Here is a 22,335-nt window from a genome sequence, read left to right as displayed (position 1 = left end):
AGAAAGTATATATTTTTGAACTCATGTTTTCCGAATTCTTTTCCACAGCCTTAAGGGCTGTCCTGAAGGTCACAGCACTTACTATTTTTGCTAAGGAACATAGACACACCCTCAGCTCCTGGAATCTGTTTCTAACTATCATGGAGGCATCCCGAAGGAGGACCATAAAGCAAACAATTTGTATAGTAATAATTTGTATAACACTATACATCATTATACAAATAAGCCTCATGCCCTACAACTGTCAATACTCATAGAAGCCCAGGTCCTGCTTGTTCTGCTCCAAATTTGGGAAACCTTGTCATACCCTCCCTTCCAATGCCATGCAGGACTTGGCACTCATACAACCAAATATGCTTTTAGTGATACTGAGCCTCCACTGTTTTATCAAGTTCATGGACTGGCCACTTCACTCCTAAAGTTAGTATACTGTACAGTAATGAAATTATATAAAAACTGGTGTTTATTCATGAACCTTTTTTTTTTTTCAGTCCTTGACTTGATTTCATGAACTGTTCCATTCTCAGGGTAGAAACAGACCATACTTAAAGATTCCATACTTAAAAAGTGAGAGAACAAGCCAGGCCTGGCATCTTATGCCTGTGTTCCAGCAGTTGTGAGGTAGAGGTGAGAGAGTTGTCACTAGTGCAAGGTCACCCTGATCTGGTTAGCAAACTCTAGGCAAGGAAGAGCTCTACAGCAAGACTCTTCACAGAGACAGGGATGAAGTCTCTTTTGAAACCCAAAAATTTAAGGTGACTATGATTACAGAGCCTAACTGTGGACATAGTTTAGATTTCAAGTGGCCATAAAAAGCTGAATGACCCATTTTCCTTTTCCACTGTTTTGTGTGGAATCCCTTTCCCTTCAGGTAAATCTTTATTTTGTGAGTAATGCCACCAAGAGATGGCGTCAAGCATAGCAATGCTTCGTTTATTTATATTTGTTGGTTAAAATTTACAGGAAGAAGTACACACTCAGAGACAGAGGACTGCCGTTTACTGAACTACCTCAGATGTTAGGAATATTAAAATTTCTTACACAAAAAGTGAAATGTATGAGAAGATAATCTTGAGATGATTTGCAGTAAAATATTCCAGTATTATTTTTAGAAAAATAGAATGGGGAGACCCAACCTCATTTCCCATTTGCATGTTCTTGTTTCTAAAGGCTTATCTGCTTATGTATTTTAGCCTATATGTGTCAGTGTTTTGCAGCATGTGTGTGTGTAGTCTGTGCTTGTGGCTGGTAACTGCTGAGGCCTGAAGAAGGTATTTGATCTTCTGGAACTGCTGTTATGAATGGCTGCCAGCTGGCATGCCAGTGGTGGGAACTCAACCCACATCCTCTTGAAGAGCAGCAAGTGCTTGTTTATTACCTGCTAAGCCTTCTCTTCAGCTCCCATCCTCATTCCATTTCCAATGTCACTGGAACCTCTCACCATTCCTAACTCAGTCACTCCAGAATAGCTGATACATTTGGTCCTGTCTGCTTTCTTTCCACCTTCTAGGCCTCTTTGGTCTGCTTCATGGGTGAGCAGGTCTGGCTTATCATTGAGCCAAGGCCATAAGAAAAAGATTTCCTCAGAAGCACTTGGATTTCTACTACAGTGTGGTCTGTAAATGAAGAGAAAACTAGATTTCCACCAAAAGAGTCTCCAACTGTCATGCAGTGTCAGAATAATCAAGCTGCTTAGGGAGAATTTTCAGCCAGCGTAATTTGAGTCCCACCAATCCTAATCACAGCTCAATTAAAACTCAAGAGTTGGCATGGAACTGAGTGATTGGGGTGAGGATATTTTACACAATTGAAGTTTTGGGGGTTTTTTTTAGTTTTGTTTTTACTTTTTGAGACAGGGTTTCTTTGTGTGGCCCATCCTATTTAAAATCTTTTAACTCCTTGTCCTGGATGACAACCTATGTTACTGGAGTGCTCTGTAGCTATAGAAGGCTCACAGTCTTATGCACATCCTTCCCCAGGGATGCGTGTGTGTGTGTGTGTGTGTGTGTGTGTGCATGTGTGTGTAGGGAGCTGCAGCTTTTGTAGGTTGTCACCCTGGACAGAATGGGCTTTTCGATGATGCAGACGCCTTTGAGTCACCCATGCTCTCCTTCTATGTAATCCCAGCAAACTAATTCTCTGTTTCACTAAAGCTTGATGAGGCTGGAGCTGTTTCTTTGGTCTGTTGTCATTTGTCTATCTGGGATTTAGAGAGGGTTACCTCTCCCTGTATGAGGACTCTTCCCTCAGCAATATACCTTTGTATTTTAATCCAAAGTTTCCTTCCAATATGGCACCTTTTAGCATGTAAGATAACACTCTACTATCTCCATACTTGGTAGTCTTTATCATATGCAGTTCATGAGGCCATAGCTGCAGTCAGTGGATTTTGTCCAAAAACAGACTGATCATCACTAACAGGTTAAAATCTCTGCTTTGAGTAGATCATGAGGCTTTAGCGGGGCATAGGAATTTCTTCATAACTTGCCTTAACATTCCTGTTTTCTTCTCTAGTGACTCCTTCAACCAAACAAGGAGCACTCTGTAATTTTTCAAACACACTGTTCTAAGAAGTCCTTATTGTGGAGAAATAATCTAAATTAGGGGAATACAGTGAAGACAAAAGTGACTATCTTACCATCCAACTCTTTTGGATGAGCGGATCAATGAGTATGACCATTTCAGATAAAGTACAATGGAGACGATGAAACGGATGTTAGATGTCAGCTTTTAGATGTACTGCTCAGAAATGGCCTGAGAGGGTGACAATTAGACTTAAATGATGAAGAGCCAGGTATGCAAAGACATGCACAATAGCAGTTTCAGTTTCACACGGAGAAAAGCCTCCTATGATTGAGAACCAGCTTGATATTCTCAAGGTTAAGAATTACCTGGTGCATTTGAGTGCTATATTTTTATGTATTTTAAAGACAAAAACGAATCTCTTGAAGGATTCTGAGTGGAAACAGTTTCTAGTTTACGCTTTTAAAAACCTTTCAGGTGAGCACGAAGAACATCTCTATTCCTGAAATGACTACTTACTGGGACAGTTCCCAGAATCCTGGGAGTGAGGCTGAGGGTGTCACCTCAAACCCTTTCCCCTGCATCCCTTTCTGGCGAGGTTTGGGAGCCTACGACGTGGCGCTTCTAAGGTGAAGGAGCCACTTTCCGTAGCTCCCGCCTCCATCTCCATCAAGGGTCAAAGCTCAATGAGAGCGGGTTGGAGGCTCGCAGGGGAGCTGACAAACTAGGGTCCACAGGATAGTGTTATGGAGAAGGCTTCCCACTAGAGTGAAAGGACTCGCAGTCCCAAGTTACCCACACCACGGGACTAGCTGTTGAGAGCGCGGGGCGCGAGCTACAGTTCCGGCAACCTCAGCACCGGCTCGGATCCTTCCGCTCCGCTCCCTCTCACGTCGGTCCCCGCGGCCCGGGGTCCCGCAGCTGCCCATTCAGGCAGGGTCCGAGCTAGATCTTCTTTAGAGTCCGAGGTTCATCTTCTTCTCCCATTCCCGGAGACCAGTTGCTGCGGGCCCCAGAGGAGAAAGGGACTTTTTGAGAAGAAAAGCGGAGGCAGACGATGAGGGGAAGGCGAGCTCAAGTAGGCGATTTTCGCGCGCTTTGTCGCGGGGGGTTGTGGGTAGCTCGCCGGGAGGGAAAAGAAAACCCCGAAGCCGGTCGCGCCGCCCGTCGGGCTGGAGGGGATGTTCGAGGACGAGCCCCACGCCGAGGGGGCGGCAGCCGTCGCCGCGGCCAGGGAGGCGCTGCAGGCCCTGTGCCAGGAGCTGAACCTGGACGAGGGGAGCGCCGCCGAAGCCCTGGACGACTTCACCGCCATCCGCGGCAACTACAGCCTAGAGGTGAGCGGCGGCAGGTGGGCGGCGGCCCCGACCCTCGCCAGGCCCCACCCCCGGCACGCCCCGGCCCCAGCCTATCGGGTGGTGGGAGTTCCCCCACCTACGAGGGTCTCTGAGGAGTGCGGGGAGGGAAGGGTGGGTGTAACTCGGCCAACCCACCCATTTGTTTTGAGGCGGGAAACCGAAGCTCAGGAAGGGAGCTGCTGGTTCAGAGTCTTACGCTGCTCCTGGGTTCCCTAGGCTCCAGACTTTCAAACCTGATTTCTGCGCGCCGCCCAGCGCCCCAAACGGCACGGTGCTGCCGTTAAATCGATCAGACCCAATCCAGTGGTTAAGTGCATTGCTCATCGCTGCCCAGCCCTTTGATTAGGTCACCCCCCCCCCGCTCTTTTGAAACACTATTGGATTCCCATTCCACAGAAGGAGAAAGTGGGGTCGTAAGAAGTTAATTTAGCGCGCAAGGTAACGCAGTTTGCCATACTGTTTGGCTCAGCAGTATGAGCCATTTAACTTCTCCATTCTTTCCGCCTCATCGTGTGTAGCAATTAGTTCATTTGTACCACGCACTGTAGTTTGATCAAAGTCAGCACACACAAAGCTCTTCTCAGCCCCATGTTCCTTTCTGCCAGGCCGTTACCCTGATGATTGATGGGGTGTCTGGCTCCGAATAAAAAAAAATGGTGCTTGTTATCATTATTAGATATTCCCAGCAAAACACACACACACACACACAAAATTTGTCTTTACAGCAGGGCAGTTAACTACTATACCTGTTTTCTTGGTGGTGTTACAGCTCAAGATCGTTTTGTTGTTGTTGTTTTATAGCAGATTAGAGTCACTCTAATACAGAAACCCAGATTGGTCATAAGTTTACATTAGAATTGTGATGGCCTGTTTGTCGAATTCATGTCCATGGGTTCAGCAGATCAAGAATATTTGGGGGGGGGGGCGTTGGGGATTTAGCTCAGTGGTACAGCGCTTGCCTAGAAATTTTAATGTCCTGGTTTTGGTCCCCAGCTCTGAAAAAAAAAAAAAAAAAAAAAAAAAGAATATTTGGGAAAAATTACATTTATCCTGAGCATGAACAGACTTGTCCTTCCACAATCAATATACTCTAGAGACGATCATAAGTTATATGCAAATGCATTGCCATTTTAAATCAGGGACTTGAACATCCTTGGATTTTGGTATTTTCTGGACTTCAGGAGCCATCCCCCAGGGGGTATCAAGACAGACTTTTTCAGCACGTAACTGGGATGTAAAAAATCTTTCGTTATACACACGAGCAGGATTCACATATAGGATTCCTCTGACTCATAATGCTGGTGAAGTAATTGCTGGGCATGGAGTTGGAAATAGGGAGTGACTGTTGTACTTGGTGTCTGTACTCACATGAGAGAAAAGTACCTGAGACTACTTACATGTTTTCAGGAAAAGGCAGAATGGACTTAGTAAAGGATAGTGATCTGCAACAGAGGATTCATAACTGGAAAACTGAGGGAATCTGAAATGGGAGAGCTGGAGAGCTGGCTCAGTGGATAACGGGTGCTTGCTGAGCAAGCATGAGGTGCAGTGGCAGTGTGGCCTGTAACCTGGGGGTTACAGGTAATAAGAAATGGAGGAGTAAAGACAGGCAAATCCCAAGGGTGCTCTGGCCTGCCAGTCAAGTTGAGACAGGCTAGACTCTCTCTTAAAAGGTTGAGATGATATATGAAGTCACTCAACGTCTAACTCTGGCAGTCATCCATGCATACATGAATGGGTGAGTGCATGAACACACATGTGCACATACATGCATACATGCGCACACACACATATATGCTATACAAAAAAATAAAGAAAGATTTAATAACATCTCAGTTGAAAATATATTGATTTTTTTTTTGACACCCCAGAAAAGCATTCTAGTCTCTCAGGCCTTATTTGATCTTCTCAGATAAGCGTGATTGACTACAGTGTATGTCCAAGTCACTGAAATTAGACACTCGTTTCAAGTTCTTAAGCATGTTGAACCATGTTGAACTCAGTCCAAGTCTTGTGCTTTCTGCAGGTCACTCTGCCTGGACTGTGTTCCTTCATCTGTGACCCCAGAGAAAGCTGCTGATCTAAATTCTAAATCCAAAGTTAGGCAGAGCTGAGTGATGCTTAAATGTTTGCTTTAGAAAGCACTTCTTTTTTTTTTTTTTTTTTTTTTTGGTTCTTTTTTTCGGAGCTGGGGACCGAACCCAGGGCCTTGCGCTTCCTAGGTAAGCGCTCTACCACTGAGCTAAATCCCCAGCCCCTAGAAAGCACTTCTATATGAATTGAGTTTTAGTTGTTGGTGAAAGGCACTTGGAATAAAGGCATCTTCCTCTCTCTCTCTGCTGCCCCCTAAGAACCCTCCCCACAGACTCCGCCCCCATCTAACTCACAGGGAGCCCTGCTGTCATCTTCCCTTTACTCACTCTCCTAACTCACACTTCCTGGTGGTTTGCTACTTAGCAGTTTTAAATCTTCCTTTGTGAAGTCTTTGTTGAATTCTAGTCAAAGTCAATTACTACACTGTATTTCCTATGCTTTCGCTTCGATCTTAAAAACCTATGTTTTTACCAATGATAGAGAATAGTTTCTGTTTCTTTTCTTAGCTGTAGACTTGGAGATTTAGAGCTATCTTTGATTTTGTTGTTGTTTTAAGCACTCTACTCCAACCCTGTCACAACAATTTTTTAAAATAAAATTTTAATTTATGGGGACCCATGCCTTGGTGCATGTGTGGAGGTTGGAGGACAATTCCTGTTGAGTTGGTTCTCCTATGTTTACATGGGTTCCAGGGATCACATTGAGGGCTTCAGGCCCACACAGCAAGTGCCATCTCTCCAGCCCTGCATCTGTAATTCTTTCTGGTACTATAATTTTCCTCAAGATTATAATATAATTACATCACTCTCCCTGTCCCGTCCCCCTCCAACCCCTCCCCTGTATTTCCCTTTGGTGCTTTCTCAGATTCATGGCTGTTTTTCTTTTCTTTTTTTTAAACATTTATTTCTTTATTATATATAAGTCCACTGTCGCTGTCCTCAGACAAACCAGAAGAGGGCATCAGATCCCATTACAGATGGCTGTGAGCCACCGTGTGGTTGCTGGGAGTTGAACTCAGGACCTCTGGAAGAGTAGTCAGTGCTCTTAACCACTGAGCCATCTCTCCAGCCCTGGCTATTTTTCTTTATTCTTGTTCCATATGTGTGTGTACGTCTATTGTGTATATTCTAAATAGATGAAAGCAGCATGCTTGGTGCATATGTTTATGTTTTCTAGGCTGAGCATTTGATGCTGGAGAAGCAGTTGTTTGTGCTCTTTCTCCCTATCTCAGCATCCTTGATTGCCTGTAGCTTTTCATCCAGGTTCTCCTTTCCACACTAGCACATCTACAGATGCCATCCTTCTTCAGGTCTTGTTTAGACAGCTATGTTGATGTCTGCATCTGTAATTTTTTTTTTTCTTTTCTTTTTTTCGGAGCTGGGGACCGAACCCAGGGCCTTGCGCTTGCTAGGCAAGCGCTCTACCATTGAGCCAAATCCCCAACCCCTGCATCTGTAATTTTTAATCCTCAAACTCCCACTGTATTTCATCCAGTCATGAGGTGTTTTCAGTTTGAAGACATTTGAAGCCAAGAGCAGAATGTTAAGTGTTGAATTACCAATCATTACTTTTTTTAGAGCATATGAACTGAGATATGTACAATGGTGGAGAACTATGTTTAATCGTTTAAAGATAATTTACTATGGGATAAATAATGCCCCAAATCTTTACCTCACAAAAAATGACACTGTCCTTCATATTGTAGATATTAATATTAATAAGTTATTATATATCAATTTATTAACAATATATGTTATGTTACTGTGATACATTGCTTACTTTCATCTCTATTTTTTCTTTTCTCTGCCAAATTGGTTAAAAAGAAACATAAAACACAGAAAAGAATAAAAACCATCAAGAATATGACGGGTGTTCTAAAACTGAGAAAGATGCCAGATGTGGCAAGTGCCTTTAATCCCAGCACTCAGGAGGCAAAGGGAGGCAGATCTCTGTGAGTTCGAGGCCAGCCTGGTCTACTGAGTGAGTTCCAGGACAGCCAGGGACACACCAGAGAAACCCTGTCTTAGGGGGAAAACACACACACACACACACACACACACACACACACACACACACACACACACACACAGAGAGAGAGAAAGAGATTGTAGTAGAATTCTTTCAGTAAGACTAAATTTGGAATTAAGTAAGAGATTTACCTTTAGGTTAGAAATTTAGAAGATTTTTCTGATTGGTTCCCATGCTGTGGCTCTGAGACCAAGAAAAGTGGAAATCTGTACTGATGATTGGGATTGTGTCAGCCGTAATTTCTCAGGGTTTACACAAAAGAGCTTGTAAGGCCTCTTCCAGACATGTGTTTTTTTTTTTTTTTTTTTTTTTTTTTTTTTTTTTTTTCTGGAGCTGGGGACCCAACCCAGGGCCTGCGCTTCCTAGGTAAGCGCTCTACCACTGTGCTTTCCCCAGCCCCCAGACATGTGTTTTAAGGCGTGTCTGTATGGTGCTTGTGTTGGCCTGCAGGGGGAAGTTATACACTGGCTGGCATGCTCTTTGTACGTCGCTTGCCGCAAGAGCATCATCCCTACCGTGGGAAAGGGCGTCATGGAAGGAAACTGTGTTTCGCTGACCAGAATACTACGCTCAGCTAAGTTAAGGTAAGACATTTTGATTTTCCCAAATGTTATAGAAGTACTAGATTTGGACTAGAGAGGTGACTCAGTGGGTAGGGTATTCGCATCAGTGCCAGGTTTTTTGTGCTCTGGATCCTCAACTCTGGGGACCAAAGCAGGCCAATCCTAGGGGCTTGTTGGCTAGACAGTCTAGTCAGAATGACACCTCTATCTCAGACATTAGAGCGGAGGTTCTGTAGAGAAGGCCTAGTGCTTACTAGGGCTTCCTGCTTTCCAGAGAACCTGATGTGGTTCCCAACACTCATGTCAGGGGCTCACAATCTTTATAAGTACATTTCCAAGGGTTTGGACACCTCCTTCTCGCCTTCATAGGCATCTGCTCAGAAATGGCACACACACACACACACACACACACACACACACACACACACACACACTCTCACACACTCACACCTCACATGCTCACAGAGGCCTAACTTTCATTTTAGGCTTCAGTTTCTGTCATTCTAAGTCATCTGAATTTGTTCGTTCAGTCCCTGGTATGTTACTACATGTCCTTTCCAGCCTGACATTGCTCTTTTACTCATCCTCTGCAGATCCTAACACCACCAAAGACTTCTTCCTTTACTCACTAATTTTTTTGAAGAGAAGCAGTTTAAAGGTTTTGGAGAATTACAAAAAAAGAGAAAGATGGAAAGAGCGGTGGTCCGTGTCACTGCCACTGCCGCTGCACCCTACTTACTTCGTCACTTTGTCCTAGTATTAAGTGTCATGCTCTCTCTGTGTTTGTTACTTAATTATTTCAAAGTATGCTATATTCATTATAGCCTTTTATCTTGAAGTTGCTTTCAGTGATATTTGAATTAACTAGTTATTATTTCTGAGAGTGGATCTCAGTTTATCGCTCAGATCCAGGCTAGTATCAAAACTGTGGCTCGTGCTTCAGCCTCCCAAATGGCACAGTTGTAAGTGTGTGTCACCATATCCTGCTTCTCTGGTATTTCTTAATTAACTATTAATCAGGGAACTTAACACAGACTTTTTAAAAAAAAAATCTGTCATCTCTATTCTAGGTTTATCAGTTTTCCTGGTAGTGTTGTTTTGCTTTGAGCACAGTTTCCAATTGGGGATTAGTCCTACATTCACTTATGCCCCTTTAATACGGAATGTTTCTATAACCATTGTCTCATGACATTATTGGGATTATAGGCATGAGCCACCATGTTAATGACAAGCAGTTATTATAAAGATTTAAAAAATTATGTGGCCAGTGATGAGAAAAAGATTGTTTATATAACAATGGCTAGGTTTAGTGGCTAGGTTTTGCTTAATTTAAAGTTGCCATAGCATAAATCTTCATTTTTTTTCTTTTTTTTTTTTGGAGCTGGGGACTGAACCCAGGGCCTTGCGCTTGCTAGGCAAGCACTCTACCACTGAGCTAAATCCCCAACCCATAAATCTTCATTTTTATCAATGACAAATTAAGATCTAGTAAAGATTCTTTAATCATCTTGATTAATTTTCTACAAACCTAAATTTGTTTTTATTATTAATGTGAACTGAGACTACTTGTACCACTACCCATCCCAGCAATCCCAGCAATAATACTTTCTTCTACTGTGGATACTCAGGATTAGGAAGAAGGCGTGCTCTCCCCTCCCTCACCCTGAGTTGGAGATCGCCATGTATCTGAGTCTGAATTCTAGTATTTCTTTGTTTTCTGCCCAGGTAAATAGTCCTATGTAGTTGACCAAGGAACAAGTAAAAGGTAGAACCAAGATCAGTGGTGTGCTTAGTAGTGACAAGTTAAGAAATAAAAATCAACTATATGGCAGAAAAGAGGACCAGACATTGACAAGATGACTGAAGTCAGCGACACCAGTGAAAGGAAGATGGATATAACACACACTGCACATGGTTGTCCTAAATACTTAAAATCACTGTATGCAGTTTTCTGATTTCAGACTTGTGTTTACTTCATTATAAGGAAACATCAGACAAATCCCAAATGAGGAACAATCTATTTTAAAGAGGATGGGGGTACTTTAGAAAATGTTAACACTGGCCTGGATGTATAGCTAAGTTGGTAGTGTGATTGCCTAGTGTGCATGAGGCCATAGGCTTCATCCCAGGTTCCATAGAGAAGCTGGCTGGTGTGGCATAAGCCTGTCATTCAGTGTTGGGGTGGTGGAGGCAGGGAGATTAGACATTCAGATCATTCTATGTAGTAAGTCCAAAGCCAGCCCGGCCTACGTAATACCTGTCTCTAAACAACAGAATTATAGCTTCAAAACTTCGATCAGTACATACAATGAGTTCTGGAGGTGGATGACGATGGAGGCTTTATATGAGTGTATCAGATGTTACTGGACTGTAGACATTAAAATGGAAAATCTTGCTGTGCTTAGTTTAATCAGAGAGGTAAAGGTGCGTTTTAAAGGTCGGGCATGTACCTCTGTGGTACACTGCCCGAAGATGAGACCTGTCAGTTATCCTAGCACTCAAGAGGCTATGGCATCACAATTTTGAGGCCACCCTGTTCATTTTTATTATCTGGTCACTGGTTCAAATCCAGCTTAGGACATCATACCAGAAAATGACATCCTAATTTCCAGTGAAGCTTGTCTAAAGGAAATAATTCCTTCCAAAAAGGGGAAAAGTTCTTCATAGCAACTAGTTGGGAGAAGAAAAGAAAGAAAAAAAAACACGTGTGACTTTTTTTCTTTTTTTGTTGCTGCTGTTATTAAAGATTTTTTAGAATTTCAAATTTTAGTTAACATGTCAAATTTACTTGCGAACAATTAACTGAAAACTTAGAAACTTTCAAATATTTCTATATATTATGTACAATAAAGTTAACTTTTGATACTGTGAGGTTTTAATCTAAGACTACACTATATATAATAATATATTAAATAACCTGAGAAAGTGGAATAACAATCTGTTATGATATTCTAAGTATCTACGTGTACACCTTTACTCCCAGCACCTGGGAGGGAAATACAGGCAGATCTCTGAGTCTGAGACCTGCCTGGTCTACAGAGCAAGTTCCAGGACATCCAGAGCTACACAGAGCAGCCCTGCCCCAAACAAACAAAAATAACTCAAACACTTGAACACATTCCCAGCCTGTAGTAGTCTGGTGCTAGGAGACTTCTTTTTCCTTCACACTAACTTTTCGAGCCTATACACTGTTGACTGACATTGACTTCCTAAGTTACATGTAGAGCATTGGCTCTGTGAAGAGGATGAAGGAACCAGCTAGGTGCCTTTATTGCCCGCATCGTAGAAGACGGCTGTCACTTCGGTGTCCTCAGCCCCTGAGATGCTCCTGGAAGCAGTGTGGTTTGTAGGGCTAGGATTGGAAGTTTAAACTGAGGTGAGGGTTTATGTTGTTTTTCATAAATTTAGGTTTTTAAAACAAAGATTTTTAGCCAAGTAACGAATGTATTGTTTTCAATCCATTATATGGACTAATTTTAAAGTTAACTTTTCTTTTCTTTTTTTTTTTTTTTAAGCTTAATTCAGTTTTTTAGTAAAATGAAGAAGTGGATGGACATGTCAAACCTACCACAAGAATTCCGGGAGCGTATAGAAAGGCTAGAAAGAAATTTTGAAGTATCTACAGTAATTTTTAAAAAATTTGAGCCCATTTTTTTAGATATCTTTCAAAATCCATATGAAGAGCTACCAAAGTTGCCACGAAGCAGAAAGCAGAGGTAAGGCCTTTAGTCTCCATATTTTTGATGCAAAATGATTAGGAGACTTTAATTTTAAAAGTCCGTATTTACCTTTTTGCAGAAACTTGAATGTCTTTGGAAATTCATAGGCATTTACTTATATTTCAAAATAAGGGTAATACTTGAGTTATTTTTCTTTATCTGATTGTTGAATGCATCCTGGAAAGCTGCACAGAGTCTGCTTCTGAGCCACCCACCCACCCGGGGAATTGTACATGCAGTTTGACCCTTCTTTATGTTTGCTCTCTCAGTGCTCAGCAGGTCAGTCCGACCAAGTGAAACAGTAAACAAAAACAAAACCTTGTTTTCCCTTTAGGAGGATTCCTTGCAGTGTTAAGGATCTCTTTAATTTCTGCTGGACGCTCTTCGTTTACACGAAGGGTAAGTTAGGTTACACTCTCAGTGCTATCTACTCTGGGATTTAGTGATGTTTGACATGAGAAGTTTCCGGATTTTAACTTTTTTTTCCTTATGAAGGTAATTTTCGTATGATTGGTGATGATTTAGTAAACTCATATCATTTACTTCTGTGCTGCTTGGACCTGATTTTTGCCAATGCTATAATGTGTCCAAATAGACGAGACTTGTTAAATCCATCATTTAAAGGTAAAAATATTTATTTTTGAAAAGTAATTATTAATTTTTAGAAAAAGTGTAAAAATTGATTGTTCTTCTGTCCCTCCTGCTCCCTTCGTGCTTTGTCAAACTAGGTTTACCATCGGATTTCCATGCTGCGAACTTCAAAGCTGCAGAAGAACCACCCTGTATCATTGCTGTACTTTGCGATCTGCACGATGGACTTTTAGTAGAAGCAAAAGGAATAAAGGAGCACTACTTCAAACCATATATTTCAAAACTCTTTGACAAGAAGGTACTAATAATGAAATAAGATATTTAGGGGTCAGGAGCAACCTGAAAGTAAGGCATCTCCCCAGCATTCTAGGACCCATGGTCAGATAGCCCAGGTCTGGGGCTAGAGAGATGGCTCCGAAGTCAAGAACACTTACTCCTTGTGCAGAAGACCCAGGTTCAATTCCCAGCACCTACATGGAAGCTCACAACGTCCTGTAACTTCAGGTTCCTAGGATCCAATGCCCTTGAGTCACAAGGCTCTGTCTGCTGTGATACAACATTGTCCTCTAATCACAAGAGAGTGCTTGAAGAACATGCTGACTTACTTGGATGTTGTTTCAGGGAAATGCAGAGCCAGAAATTGTAGGGGGTTCTGACAGAAACCAGCATTCTCTTGGTAAAGGATCAGGAAAAGCCGAGGTCAGAATAAACTGATTTCTGACATAAGTGGTTTTCCTAGCTGCTGTTTACTACATCTGTTGTAGTGTTATAACAGTTGCTTGTTTTTCTTTTGGTTTTGTGAGTCTTTGTCTTACTGTTTAGCTCTGACTGTCCTGGGAATCACTTTGTAGACCAGGCTGGCCTTGAAGTCACAGAGATTTGCCTGCCTCTGCCTTCCAAGTACTAGAGGCATGTGCCACTACACACAGATACTACTATTGCTTTAATTCCACGTAAATAAAGCAGGAAACTATTTGCAGGTTACTTCCATACATTCTGAATTTTTTCTTTAATGAATTGTTTTTATATTTCTGAATTAGTTTATCATGGATTAACTTAATTCTTGAACATTGTATCACATAATTCATTTTCTCTTCAGTAAAAGGATTTGGTTTAACTTATCATTCTGGTCCCCCACTTAGTATTAAGATATTTTTATTTACTTGTTATTAGTGGTGTTGTTTGATTTTTGAGACTGGGTTCCTCTATGTAACCCTGGCCGTTCTGGAACTAATTCTGTAGACCAGGCTGGCCCCAAACTTATAGAGAGCCACCTGTCTCTGCCTACCAAGTGTTGATATTTACGTTGTGTGCCACCACTGGTTGGTTTAAAAAAACTTTTTAAGTATTATTATTATTGATTATGCATGGGTATCTCTTGTATATGTGAGTGCATATGCCACAGCACGTGTGGAGTTCACAGGACAGCTTTATGGAGTCAGTTCTTTGCTTCCTTCTCTAAGTGGGTTCCAGACATCAAATTCCAATGACCAGACTTGTGTGCCAGGTGCCTGTATCTGTTGAGCTACCCCACAAACCCATACTATTTTCATTAAACACAAAGCCTTTCCTAACTGGTTGTCTTCCTCCATACTTTGTATTTAGTCTTCCCTGTCATAGAGATCATGGCTTCATGTAGGTATGTTTACCCTTTCCAGCAGAGCAAACGTTTAAAGAATGTATTGTGCACATGCAGTATACCCTGGTCCAGTGACCCTCCACCCCTCATTTTGTGTGTACAACTGGCTATTGTCTTGGCATAATTATTATAACAATTCATTTCATTCCAGAAACAAAAGCTATCATTCAAACCATCGTTCTGGTTTTGGAAATACTTGGAGGCTAGTCAAGTGTTCTGTATTGCATGATTGGACAGGATAGTATTTTAGCTCTAGGACCAGAGGTGGTGTTTGGCTCATAGGATGATACTTTTTATCTTGTTGCCAAGAAGCTATATCGATTCAGGGTTGGAATTTCTCTGTGGTAAACTATTACCAAGCAAATGGTGCTGTCCCTTCTAGGATGGCGGTTCTGAAGTGTGCATTCAGCTCTCTCCCTTCATGGAAGTCGGACCCTTGCATTTCTGTGTCCTGCCATAACAACAGAAAAGTATAGGAAGAAGGGAACCGCTGAGAGAGCTCTGCAGTGTCTTCTCACTAGTAATAGGAAGCAAGGTGTCCCCTTCTCCCATTTGTGATGCTGAAGATCCAATCCAGGGCTGTGTAAGCGCTACTAGTGTTGAACCACTGAGCTAACTACCGACCCCCTAAATTTCCTTTTAATTTTTTTTTTTGTTGTTTTTCTGGTTATTGGGTTTTTGGTTTTTGTTTTTTAGACAGATCTCATGTAATTTAGGCTAGTCTCAAACTCACTGTGGGGCCAAGGATAACCTGAACCTTAAACTACTGATCCTCTTGCCTCTTCCTCTCAAGTTCTGGGATTACAAGCATATGCTCTACACCATACCGGGCACTCCTTTTAAACTGTTTGCTTGCTTGAAGCAGGTTCTCATTGACTGATATGGTTATGGATATTGATAATGGGTCTCTTGCACCAGAATTACTGGTGAAATTATTTGTTAAGAGTGCTTTCTTGGGCTGGAGAGATGGCTCAGTGGTTAAGAGCAATGACTGCTCTTCTAGAGGTCCTGAGTTCAATTCCCAGCAACCACATGGTGGCTCACAACCATCTGTAATGGGATCTGATGCCCTCTTCTGGTGATTCTGAAGACAGCGACAGTGTACTCACATACATAGCATTAAAAAAAAAAAAAAAGAGTGCTTTCTCAGTGCAGAGACTAAATGTCAGTGGGATGCCCAGCCACAAAAGGAACATCTGTATCACATCCCCTCCCAAGGCTCAGGGATTGTTTGGAAGTGGTGGAGCAATTCTAATATCCAGAGGTCAGGGAGGACCAGAGCAAAACAATATCTTTAAGGCGTGACAGAACCACTCAGTGAGTTCACAGGAGCTGTGGTTGTCTGCACAAGATCAATCCAGTCTGCATTCTAGTAGGGAGTAGGAAGAGTCCCCATTCCTAACTGAGGAACTATGTTTCCTTGATAGCTTCAGGGGAGGGAGAGTCTGTTTTTAACGGCATGGTTCACGGTAGGTTAACCACACTCCAGTGGAGAGCCCTACTGTTATGCCCAAGTATATGAGCAGCACAAACTGGAGTCAGATGGAGGGAGGTGGGGTAGATTTGGGAGGAACTAGGAGGGGTAAATAAAGTCAAAGTAACATTTATGTAGTTCTTAAAGAATTAACTATTTTTAAAAATTTGTAAGGCATTGCTGTAGATTAATCTTGACGTGTTTTGAAAATTCGTCTTTAGGGCTGCATAGTACAGTGGTGCAGTGCTCACTTAGCATGAGTTAAGTCCCAAATAAAATATTTGGGACTGTTAAACCCAAGACCCCTTGATTTACTTAATTAGGAGATGGTGCTAGAGAACAATGATATTTGACTTTCATTTGGTTTAATATTTCATGATAGAGGCTTCCTGGTCTAAATGTTCCCTTTTTAAAAAGTTAATTTATCTTGTTAAAAAAAAAAGCGAGCTTGTTTAAAAAAAAGTTAATTTATCAAATTAATTTTATGTATGTGTGTGCTTGAGTGTTTATGTATGGGCACTACATGTGTGAAAGATCACTCCAAGGTCAGAAGAGGCATTGGGGTTGCCTAGAACTGGAGTTACAGATGGTCATAAACCACAATGTGGGTGCTAGGGGCAGGATCCAGGTCCTTCGCACGAACAGCCAGTGCTGTTAACTGCTGAGCCATGTCTTGAGCCCCTGGCCTGAACTTTTTAATAATTTTTTACGAGTGTTAGATATGCATGAAAGAATACTTTTTTTTTTTTTGGTTCTTTTTTTCGGAGCTGGGGACCGAACCCAGGGCCTTGCGCTTCCTAGGCAAGCGCTCTACCACTGAGCTAAATCCCCAACCCCGAAAGAATTCTTTTAAATCTCATTTCTGTGTTTGTTAATACTCCCTAAATTATTTTTTGTCGGCAGATTTTAAAAGGTGAATGTCTCTTGGATCTTTCCAGTTTTACTGATAATAGGTGAGTATTTACAGAAGGGTGTAGTGGTGCATACCGATGTGTAATGTCCGCACAAGGATATGGTGGCAGGAGGAGCAGAAGGTCAAGGCCAGCCTTGCTACACGTGAGTTTGAGGCCAGCCTGGGCTACATGAGACCATATAGATGATAGGTAACTATCCAATCCACACAGTGTATGGGATGTCATAGTCTGGCAATAGTGATTTGTTGAAGTTTGTTGAGTGAAACATTAAATATAAAAGTAACTCCTTCATATTCACAGTCTTGCTTTAGTGGCATTGAATGGGAATTATCATTAAGTCTTGTTGGCTAAATACATTTAAGAAATATTCACATTTGAAACTTTCTCCTGTGAGAACTCAGAAATACACATAATACATCTATGTTTGATCTTATATTCTTCCACTTAATGTTAGCAATTGAAAATTGCCTTATTTCAAAGCCACTATTATTTCCTCAGTGATCAGATGTTCCTTTCTGTTCTTGACTTAGTGTCACTGTTTTAAAATTCAGTATGTATTTTGCTTTGGCTTGCCTTACTGCTGTGACTGTCATGAGTGTTCATAATCAGGTAGGACCCTGAGAGTCTTAGATAAACAGAGGTGGTGACAGAGCCGTCGTCCCCCCAGGCCACCGTCTGGGTCTGTTCTATGCTGAGATGCGAACGTGTGTTGCACAGCAAGGGTTTCTTCTGGCAGCTAAAGCCGTTCTCTTTGCAGCAAAGCTGTGAACAAGGAGTATGAAGAGTATGTTCTAACCGTTGGGGACTTTGACGAGAGGATCTTTTTGGGAGCAGATGCAGAGGAGGAGATTGGAACACCTAGAAAGTTCGCTGCTGACACCCCATTTGGGAAACTGACATCACAGGCCAGTGTGGACTGCAACCTTCAACAACACTTTGAAAAAGTAATATAACCTAGCCTGGCCTCAGTCATGAGCGATGCCTGTCTTTTCTCTCTCTCAGTCTACTAACAGCAGAGGCATCTTTCAAGTTAGATATTGCGTTTCCTCCACTAATTCATACTGCCCATGAGAGCCCTAAGGTAATTTGTTACCTAGACTACTTACTCTTGCTATTGGTTGTGCTTTATGTACCTTCTCCACCACACTGGCTTTGTCAGGATGTGTATGTGTCTTTTGACATAACACTTACACTTTCTTACAGGTCGCTTTGCTTCAGCTTAGCCTGTGCCATGTTGCTTCAGAATTATAGGTTACTTCCCTGCTCTTGACACAAACCGCGTTTGTCTCACTTTTGCTGTGTAGCTGTAGACTGAAGTGTTGAGGGCCAACCAAGGCTTAATTCCATGTTTACGTGTGAGATTTGTTAGGGCACAAAGGCTAATGGAAAATTCACTTTGCAGAGAATGGGAGCCTCCTTCCAGGCTCTTCTATTGACTTCATTATTAACACAGATTTTATACTTATCTGTGCGCATTTCCTCATGTATAAAATTAACATAGGTAGACACTATTTCTTGGGTATGTTGTATGAGATAGATGAGACTATAGATATGAAGTATGATTCAGTCCTACAAATGTCATTAGCATAATATTGCCAGACATCTGGTGGGTAAGTGGTAAAGGGAGAAAAGTAATAAGTAATGTGGCTGTAGATACAAATGTAGAATATGTGCCCACACTGTAGCAAACATTTGGTCAGAGGAAATAACTCGTTAATCTTACACATTTTTGTTGAGTGCGGTGGTGCGTGCCTTTAAGCCCTCAGAGGCAGAAGCAGGTGCTTCTCTGTGAGTCCGAGGCCAGCCTGCTCTATAAAGCAGTCCAGGAAAGCCAGGGCTGTTGCACAGAGAAACCCTGTCTTGAAAAACCAAAATAAATCAATAAATAAATAATGAAAATTGACACAGTTTCCTTTTCTGACAGAAACGGTCATTCGCACCTTCTACCCCACTTACTGGACGGCGCTATTTACAAGAAAAAGAGGCAGTTACCACACCTGTTGCTTCAGCCACTCAGAGTGTGAGCCGATTACAGGGCATTGTAGCCGGATTGAAAAGTGCCCCGAGCGAGCAGCTTCTGACTATTTTTGAGTAAGTGTGTCGTTTTTATAGACATCTGTTAAGATTGGATTCTTCGCTCAGTTGTGTTTTGAGACTGGGAGCACACGTGGCAGGTCTGACACATCCATTTGATCATCAAGTATGCTGACATCTAGACAGAAGGATTTATTGAAAAATTAGGTTATTTTGCAAAATAATAGGCTTTCAAGTGTGTTTGAAAATTTATTGAGTGCAATACTCCACTCTTGTAAGTTCTTGAGTTATTTGTGGTTTTTCATTTTTAGTTTACTTTCTTTCTTAGTGTATTTTGCATTCTTGCATGTAAATACGGGGAAGGTTTGGTGCCATGGCATGTTTGTAGAGGCCAAAGCAACTTGTTGAGGTCAATTTTCTCCTACCATGCGGATCATGGATATCAAATTTAGATTGTTAGGCTTAGAGGCAAGTGCCCTTACCCACTAAGCCGTCTCGCTGGCTCCTATGTTCACTTTAAATGAGTTCAACCTGAGTGTTACTCAAGGTGAGACTGGTCCCGTCCTGGGCATAGTCTATAGGGGAATTTCATGACATTGACTTTTATACTTGATCTTAGCCAAAAGGCCGAGAAGCGATGGCATTGACTTTTAAGAGGTGTGTTTCCTGGTAAAGATGGGAGGGTGAAGCCAGAGCAGAGAGCATTATTTTCTAATTCCTAAAGAAATAAAAGAATAATGAGAATCAGGAAAATAATGATCAGCAGCTCCTTTGAGGAGAGAGAGGATTTTGTGTTATAAACTTATAAATTAGTGGTCAGGAAAGGTAATGGAGGGTTTTTTGTTTTTTTGTTTTTTTTTTTTTTCGGAGCTGGGGACCGAACCCAGGGCCTTGCGCTTTCTAGGCAAGCGCTCTACCACTGAGCTAAATCCCCAACCCCGGAGGGTTCTTTTCTGACCATCCCCAGCAGGTGTACTGGGAAGGGTGTGTTTGATAGAATCGTGCTCTTACTCATCACCAGTCTACACTGGGCTCTCCTCCATCCTTCTTGTGAGGCACAGAGATTAGGAGTTCAAGACCAGCCTAGGTTACGTGAGACCTTGTCTCAAAATCAAGCAAGGAGAGCTAGGAGAGAGAGGTGAAACATTTCCAGGTCCAGGGCACTGTTGTCCTCTGAGAATTAGTCATGTCAAATAACTTAGGCTACACCTGACTCTGCAGCTCACTCCTCTTTCCCTTGATGACTGAGCAGGAAGGAGCACTTCCTGGTTACGTGAGCACAGACGTAAGTCATTTGGTAAAGTGCTAAGACCTGAGTGTGAGTCACCAGATCCCACTAAAGAAGCTAAGTGTGGCTGCCCAGCCTTTGTAAGACACAGCACCAAGGAGGCAGAAACAAGAGGATGCTTGAGGCTCACTGGTAGCTCGCCTTGCCTAGTCTTGAGAAACCAGGCTCCTGAGAGAACCTATCTGAATAACAAAGTGGCCGGTTTCTGAGGATTGATGCCCAAGGGTGACCTCTAGCATCCACAGACAAGTCCACAGATGTATGTAGACACCAGTAAAGAGATGTAAGGAAAGTTATGCTCTAACGTGGTCAGTTTCTAACTCGTAATCACTTGTGATCACAGGTCGGGCAGGATTGTAGTCAGTCTCATAGGAAGAGCAAGTGGAGCATTGCCTGGTGGCTTAGCATGGTGAGCCTTGAGAAAGCAGGGTATTGAGACAGAAATGAAAGTCCTCGAGATCAATTTTTTTTTTTTTTGAGTTTCTTAAGAACTGAGGGACCAAACCCAGGCCTTATGCGCTTCTAGGCAAATCACCACTGAGTTAAATCAAACCCCGAGATCAATTTTTAAAAGATTTATTTATTATACATTACACTGTAGCTTATCTCCAGGACTGCAATGAAGAGGGCATTTGATCTCACACAGATGGTTGTGAGCCGACCGTGGTTGCTGGGAATTGACCTCTGGAAGAGCAGTCAGTGCTCTTAACCACTGAGCCATCTCTCCAGCCCCTGAGATTGATGTTTCTAGGGATGTGTGATGCATGTGTAAATAAAATATCTCAAAGAAAAAGAGGGAGGGAGAAGCTGGGAGCGAGCGCTTCTCCTGTAATCCCCACACTTGGGAGAGGGAAGGAGACAGGAGGAGAGCAGTTCTTGCTCCTTGGGTACGTCTTGAACTACTCTAAACACTGTCTCAAAAAATAAAGATAAAAGAGCCTAGCCCACACTAAGAGAGAACACGTAGGTAAAGTAGGCAGCTGTGTTAAAGTCCATCAAAAGAAAAACCAAAAGAAACAAGCCCTTCCAAAGACTGTCCCCATGTATTCCCACCAGGGTTTAAACAGAGTTATGGAATACTGCACAAGCCTTCCATTTCCCAGAGTTTGTCAGAACGAGGGAAAGGTCCTTATTAAAGATATCCCCAGGGAACCCTGGAAGGAAGAGATTTACCCAAATCTCAGAAGAGGAGGAGGGTCTGTGGTTCTCCAGCAAAAGCTGAGGACCAACTGCACTCTCCCCTTGTTTCCTAAGCCTTAGGTCATAAGAAGGTTGACAAAGTAATCTATCATCTCAGGTGTGGCGTCGTAAGTAAGGCGGGAAGACTGTCGTGAAGATCTGGGCTTCTAGCTTTGAGTAGATTGGCCTATACTGAACTGTCAGCTTGAGTAGATTGAAAAGTGGCAAGGCCACTGTGCAAGCATGTCATAGCACCAGAAGAAAGGGGACAGAATGAGAAGGACAAGAAGACAGGCACAGAGCCAGGTGTGGGCAGACGTGCTTGCAGTCCTAGCTCTTGCATCCCCTCTTCACCCACACACATTTATAACTTTTTAAAAATGTTTAAACACTCAGATATTTCTCCAGAGATATGCAGAAGGACTTTGGAACTTTGGGCGAGAAGAAGCATTGCTGTAATAGTCATGGGAAAGAGCGTAGCGCTCTGCTGAAGTGCAGAGCAAGCCCACAGTGAGCGAGCAGTTACCTCCCACCCATCACAATTGCTGTATCCACCCAAAAATCAAAAGATGGAGGCATTAGTTACTCCGAACAGGAAGGACTTAGGACCCTTGGACATTCCTGTTGAGGATTGGAAAATGGTGCAGTCGTAATGTAAAATGTTTTCTCAGGACAGTAAAAATTGGGCAGGTGAGGTAGCTTATTGGGAAAAAGCAACTGCTGCACAGACAGTCTGACAGCCTGGATTTGATCCCCTGGTAGAAAGAACCAGTTCTCCCCAGGTGTCCTCTGTGTCCACATGTAGACCATTGCATAGAAATGCTTTAAAAAGTAAAAGTTGATGATTATGTGACTTGGTGTCTTAGTCAGGGTTTCAATTCCTGCACAAACATCATGACCAAGAAGCAGGTTGAGGAGGAAAGGGTTTATT

General features: G+C 42.4%; 1 protein-coding gene across 1 annotated transcript in view; it reads left to right on the top strand.

The window, feature by feature from the left end:
* The first annotated feature begins 3,581 nt into the window (after positions 1–3,581).
* Rbl1 (RB transcriptional corepressor like 1) overlaps positions 3,582–22,335 on the top strand; it is a 63,381-nt gene continuing 44,627 nt past the window's right edge. The window contains exons 1-9 of the mRNA XM_032904624.1: positions 3,582–3,860; positions 8,454–8,587; positions 12,082–12,282; positions 12,620–12,684; positions 12,781–12,909; positions 13,014–13,174; positions 16,893–16,942; positions 17,661–17,847; positions 18,828–18,994. Of these exons, the coding sequence (XP_032760515.1) occupies positions 3,705–3,860; positions 8,454–8,587; positions 12,082–12,282; positions 12,620–12,684; positions 12,781–12,909; positions 13,014–13,174; positions 16,893–16,942; positions 17,661–17,847; positions 18,828–18,994 (1,250 nt within the window). The 5' untranslated portion in view covers positions 3,582–3,704. The remainder of the gene's footprint in view (positions 3,861–8,453; positions 8,588–12,081; positions 12,283–12,619; positions 12,685–12,780; positions 12,910–13,013; positions 13,175–16,892; positions 16,943–17,660; positions 17,848–18,827; positions 18,995–22,335) is intronic.

This window comes from Rattus rattus, chromosome 5 (assembly GCF_011064425.1).
Source record: "Rattus rattus isolate New Zealand chromosome 5, Rrattus_CSIRO_v1, whole genome shotgun sequence".
In the NCBI taxonomy this organism is placed as follows: Eukaryota; Metazoa; Chordata; class Mammalia; order Rodentia; family Muridae; genus Rattus; species Rattus rattus.
Note: the sequence above shows the minus strand (reverse complement) of the source record. Positions and strands in the feature narration are given on the sequence as shown.